Source organism: Notothenia coriiceps, unplaced genomic scaffold (assembly GCF_000735185.1).
Source record: "Notothenia coriiceps isolate Sejong01 unplaced genomic scaffold, NC01 NC01_scaffold00037244, whole genome shotgun sequence".
NCBI lineage: Eukaryota > Metazoa > Chordata > Actinopteri > Perciformes > Nototheniidae > Notothenia > Notothenia coriiceps.
In genome coordinates, this window is record NW_011369945.1 from 1,554,757 (window position 1) to 1,561,146 (window position 6,390).

The 6,390-nt window shown below is 42.4% G+C and overlaps 1 protein-coding gene across 1 annotated transcript in view; it reads left to right on the plus strand.

The window, feature by feature from the left end:
* The window catches only part of smc5 (structural maintenance of chromosomes 5), a 22,093-nt gene that overhangs the window by 72 nt on the left and 15,631 nt on the right, over positions 1–6,390 (plus strand). The window contains exons 2-7 of the mRNA XM_010794133.1: positions 889–1,030; positions 1,348–1,400; positions 1,919–2,081; positions 4,928–4,987; positions 5,283–5,392; positions 5,636–5,713. Of these exons, the coding sequence (XP_010792435.1) occupies positions 889–1,030; positions 1,348–1,400; positions 1,919–2,081; positions 4,928–4,987; positions 5,283–5,392; positions 5,636–5,713 (606 nt within the window). The remainder of the gene's footprint in view (positions 1–888; positions 1,031–1,347; positions 1,401–1,918; positions 2,082–4,927; positions 4,988–5,282; positions 5,393–5,635; positions 5,714–6,390) is intronic.

Genomic DNA, 6,390 nt, shown 5'->3' on the forward strand with positions numbered 1-6,390 from the left:
ATTATTATTATTATTATTATTATTATTCCCACTCCGATCGGGACACTAGGTCCACCGTTTCCCCGCAGCGAGGCTCCCCCCGTTGACAGTTTACGTGGGCTGGGCTGGGTGCAGTGGCGGACCGATGGGCCGGTACCGAAGTGGGCCGGTCGGATAAATCACTAGCACATCCCCCACTCCCCCCGTTGACAATTTACTAGTGGTACCGAAGTGGGCCGGTCGAGAGTCCCGGGCTGATTTGTAGTCCCAGTCCACCACTGGCTACATGACCGTATGATCGCCCATATTAACGCACCTAATTCCTAAACTTCTAACAGATACAACATAAACCGATCCTTCAGCCTCATATGAGCTCTCAGACACGTTCAAAATTAAACTGTCATCGCTGTCTGAGCTTGCTGCTGTGTGCCCCATCATGCGTTTACATGCAGATGCTGGGATCCTGAACGGTGCAGCTGGAGCGCTGTGCCCGCAATGACGTCACACATAATTTGGCGGGACTTGAAGAATCCCCGAGAAGATCTAGAAAATTGTCAACATTGAAGGGCAGATTAATGGTTATCAAAGTACAAATATCCAAAATCAGTTCAGTAACGGTTTTCAAGGGGACAATATTTACTCAAATTGATGGGTTTGGATGATGGGGGAAACTCGTGTCACAGGCTCTTTAATCTGTGTGAATCTGTGCTGTCCTGTTTTTCAATCTTACCCTGTTGCTGTTAAACTACTGAATTTCCCCACGGGATTAATATAGGTCCATCTTATCTTAAACAGTATATATCACATGCTAAACAACATATCTTAGTTTTGTTTTCTGATATATGCAATATTATTTCCCTCAAATATATATTTGACTTGTTTTATCCATATGGGCTGATACCTTAACAGGACATACGATTACTCGGTGGTGCACCCTGGAGCTAATCTGAACATGATCGTTGGAGCCAACGGAACTGGCAAGTCCAGCATCGTGTGTGCCATCTGTCTGGGTCTGGCCGGCAAGGCCGCCATCCTGGGCCGAGGCGACAAGGTAAACGGCAGAGAAACACAAGCACTGGTAGATGTTCTCTGGACTTGATCAGTTCTTGCTTTCTTTACAAATGACCTGTGAGTGACTAAAATGCATGACTTGATGGATAGATAGGCATTAGGCACTGTTATTTGAAGGTCTTTCATTGTCCTCCTAAGCTTTATTTATGAGTTTGTTGTTATTGGTAAGATCCCCAAACCAGTCTTAATCAGTCCATCCATCATTCAATTATTTTAGCTCACAAATAAGTTAAAATTCTTATGATTTGTATGTTACTATTTGTATTTTACTATTCGTTTTGTTTTTTTCCCGTATAGGTTGGGCTCTATGTCAAACGCGGCTGCAATAAAGGATTCGTTGAGATCGAACTGTAAGTTGTGTGAAAGAGTTTGCAAACACGCACTGTAATTCTTTTTTAAATGAATACATTACTCATTTTGAAAACACAATTCAGTATTTGAGAAATTACGAGTCAAAACTTAAATTATACCCCTATTTTGAGTCTTTCAGCTATTTAATGATTGAAAGATTGTTGCAATATATATCCAAGTCAAAGTCAACTTTAATGTCAATCTTACTTAGTTTGTGTTTACAGACAATCCCGAATGTAAAATTATACAGTAATAAAGATATGTATACAAATACGTATAAAATATGTATATCTTATATACACAATCAAGAGACACATTTACACATATGCACACATTAAGATACAAAAAAAACAACAATCAATATATACAAAATAACAGTCACTTCAATATCAATAACTTTGATGCAAGATTGTCCATAAAATGTGCATTTATTGCAGATTGTTCATAGCAAATATATATATATACTTTTATTGTGAATGTATCTGATTAAAGAATCAAAATGTTGTTGTTGTTCCAGGTACAAGACTGAGGGTAATGTAGTGATACACAGAGAGATCCATGTGGAGAACAACCAGTCACTGTGGATGCTCGATGGAAAGATCTGCAGCCAGAAAGCAGTGGAAGAAGTTGTCAAGGCTCTGCAAATCCAAGTCAGCAACCTCTGCCAGTTTCTGCCTCAGGTATGTTTGTGTCAACAGGGCTCGACATTAAGGGCTGCCCGATGGCCCGGGGCCATCTAGTATTTAGCTCGGGCAATGAAGCCTCACCTGCTGGTTGCCCGATCGGGCAATCTATTATGCCAGTATCATGCAGCTCGCGGATCCAGTAATGAGTGACCCGACATTAAAACTAAACATATCTATAACTAGTTTAGGTAGTTTGAGAGGTAATTTAAAATTACCTCTCAATAACAGAGTAATTTGCTCACATTGGGTTCAACGCGTCATAGAGCGAGCAAGTCATTTCATTGGACGAGAGGCATACTATGAGAGCTGGTCAGAGGGATGCGTTCAAATTTAGTCAGTCATTTGAGGAAATGGCGAACGCAGATAAAGTTGAGCTCGAAAATCCTCCAGCATCATTTAAGTATCGGGTTTGGGAACATTTTGGTTTCGCAGTTACGTACAAGGATGACGGACAAACACAGGTGGACCAAACCAAAGCTGTTTGTCGGCATTGTTCAACTAAACTCAATTACCGTTACGTGTGATATTCTAACCTGAAGTGTGTGTTTTGTCTGCTCACCGCTGCATGTGATCATGCAGAGCTGCGTGTCGACTCGTCAGCAGCAGCTGATCCCTCTCCCATCAGATTAGACTTCACTTGCGTTTATGTCCATATTGATCAGATCTAGCTAGTTCTAGCTAATGATATGACTACCTGCTTATTAAAAGACACCTAAACAATAAGTGTCGCTATGCAACTGGGTGAGGCCACAAAGTATAGCGCAGTATTATGCATTTGTTTACATGTCCACCGGAACCCCAAGGCATTACCAACAGATCAACGCACAATCAACCCATACAGGACATCTCTTTCTCCACATTAAGTGTTAGACATTAGAATTGAGTACTCTTGTCTGTCACATACTCTTCTTGTCTGTCACATAAGTGGCGCAACTGAAGCGGTATTGCGCTAAAGGGAAATTATTTTGACCGGACATTTTGACCGAAGAGATTTAGATTTGCCGGCTAACGGGAACTCTGACGTTGCCATTTTGTGTGCTTCGCGGATGCGCACGGCTGCTCGGGTCTGCTCGGTCAGCTTCCGGATGAGGAGGCATTCGTTCGACCAGGGCCCTTTCTCATTTCTCTAACTCCCCTCCTCGACTCCTATCCTCGATACTTAGTCCCGTCCACAGGAGATGCGAGCGGAGGAGCCGAGGAGGGGAACCGAGGAGAGAGGAGGGGAAGCAGCAGACGGTTAGAGAAATGAGAACTCCTCTCCTCTGAGCGGTCATTTTAAGAGAAATATATATATAATATTTATATACAATTTCAGAATCAAACAGAGCACTCTCATAATAACGTAACACTATCAGAGACTGGATATATCCCCCCTCGCTACAATAAGGAAAATAAATTACGGGCCAAAAGTTTTATTTACAAGTATTAAAAGTAAGCAGAGGACACCAAACCAACTGAGACATTTCTGTCCGCTGCATCTACGCACACACTGTACCACACACACCTACACCACAGACACGCACCTACAGCTCCTAAAACAGGCTACAGCCGTTGTGTATTTTATTATGTGAAGCACTAAATGTTTTTAGAAAAATATTGACTCTTTGTTTGTAGATATCTACTAAAGCAAATACAGAGAGTAATGTAGGCCTGTTATACTGAGTGATATATATTATACACACTGCTCTGCTTTCTGCACGGACCTCACAGCTGTTCTCACTGTAAACATCGCGTCGCGATGAAACCAGTTAATAAAATAATATCCAGGGGATGCATGCAGAGCTGTCATTGGCTGAGATAAGTCCGGCTGTGCCCGCGAATTCCTGTCCCGCAAATTTGCGGGTCTAGCTATGTACTGAGTGTGTGTATTTCGCGGTTTGAGTGATGTAAAATGACAATGGTATCCCGTGGAGGAATTCTGAAATGTTTACCGTCTTACATCACAAAAACGCACAGCATGAACCAGCCCCTGGAGCGCCGGCCTTCTTTATACTTACTTCCCCTTCATCCCCTACTATGGGTTAATAAGGCTGAGATGAAGAACCCTCCATCGTATTTAGTCCTTAGCAATATGCTGCGCCTCTCCCTATGTTGGATGGGTACCGAGCCCCGGTATTAAACGGGCTCCGCCGGGCCGGAGTTATTAAAGACGAGTGGTAACGTAAGCTCCGACGTTATCTGACTTTCTATCGGTACTGGAGACTATTTAAAAAATATATGTCCATATGTATTATTGTACATAAACATTATATCGCAGTTTTGTTTAGCCAACTCCGTTTCTAATATGCAATAATACTACAACATGCGTCTGTCTGATGTATTTTCGAGCTTCCAATCCAGACGAGATCTCTCTCTCCCGTTGTGTAGCGATGGGGGCGGTGGAAGTTTGTAAAGGTCTCCTGACTGTGTTACTGACTGTCATCCTGGTAGTTGGTTACTCTGTCGTTCTTCTTTCAGACAGAGTGTTGGATTGTTTTTGTAATTGGATGGACTTGATTTGATTCAATATGAGTATTTCTCGTTTTGTGTGTTTGTTAAATATATTTGGCCTTTGTCATGCTGATGACTGATTTACTCAAATTAAAAAGGTTGATGGAATTATCATCTAATGGATTTGTATTGATGTTTATTTATGTTAATAGGTCACTATTGAATGATTTTAACTAATGATAACTTATAAAAACTAATATTTTAAATTCGGGACGGTCCCACATAATTTCGGTGACTGCTTAGATTGTATTTCGGGACGGTTCCGGCGAGGAATGGTGAAAAAACTTAGTCGAGAGCCCTGCGTTCACTGTTTTCATCTTTCCGTTGATGAGGTTGGTTTCTTCCTACAGGAAAAAGTTTGGAGAGTTTGCAAAATGTCCAAGATTGAGGTTGCTGGAGCAAGCAGAGAAGTCAGTGGGACACCCAGAGATGTTTGCATACCACTGTGAGCTCAAAAACTTCCGCACCAAAGAAAGTGGAAACTGGGTACCATCATTATGTTGAATAATTTATTATTTCTCAGAGAGCTGTCAAATTTAGTCTGAAAAGTCTCTTCCTATTCACATCCTAGGAAAGACTTCCAACTTCTTTCAACAACGTTTGTCTGACAGTAGGCAGATGCCATGTTTTACCAACACTCATAACGCACTTTACCCCAATCCATTATTTAACTTCATATAAAAGTTCTGATTTGATTCCTGTTAGAACATTGTGAAGGAGGGGAAGGCCAGTTTCCTGGAGAAGGCCAAGCAGAGGAATGAGAGGAACAAACATGATGTGAAGCTGTCTACTACGAAAAGAAGAGACCACCTGGAGTGATTTGTAACTTGACAAGAAAAAACCATGGTGGTGGATGGTGGGAAATTAAACTCTGACTGCAAACTTGGATTTAATGTTTGTCCCTTTCCGTACAGGCAGTCCAACTGAATGATTTGGACTGTCAGCTCTGATTCTTCCGCATTTGCAATACTAGGAGTATGAGACAACCCGTAAAGGAGCTCTGAGGAGTGAAGACAAGAGCGAGGACGAAGCCAAAAGCAAAGCTCTCTGCCCTGAAGCAAGCGACGCGCGCCCATGCTGAAGGAAGATCAAGCTGATGAAACCAGTCTGAACCCTCTGAGGCCCAATATAAAGGGGGGGCCCTTTTAAGGGGGGGTTGGGGGATTTAAATGCATGTTTTACTTTTGATAGGGGCTGTAGGCACGATACTAAAGAAGAAATATTGTTTGTAATTTTCTGTAGATATCATCCAGCCTGCATTTATACATATGATCTGTCCGGTATCTGAGGAGGGGTTACAGGTGTCGCGGGTCTTAAAAAAGTATTAAAAGTTGATAAATCAATTTAGCGAAAATTAAGGCTATTAAAAAGGTAGTTAAACGGCATTTTCAAGGTTTAAGAAGTCGCCACAGCCAACACAACATGAAACACCCTTTAATTTACTGAAACGACATGTCGGGAAACCCCCTCAAGGCGCCCCATGCATATCGCGCCGTAAAAATGCGCTTCTTATTTTAAGTTTCTTGCTTGTCGCTCTGTCCCTTGGAGAGCGAGAGGTGGCTGTTTTCATCTGCTGGTGGACTACCTGAGAGATATACAGCAGGAGAACACGCCGCCACCGGGAGGATATAAACAGAAGGGCAACCATGGAAACCATTGCTCCGGGTCTTTCTTCGCTGCTTTGTGTATTTTGTGCGCGGCGCAGCAGCGCCAGCTTACAGGCCTGGGCATATGTACTACATGTTTCCAGCATTCCAGCGGTCTATGTGAACGGACACATTAATTGAATCAATGCGTGTGATACGGAAACTTC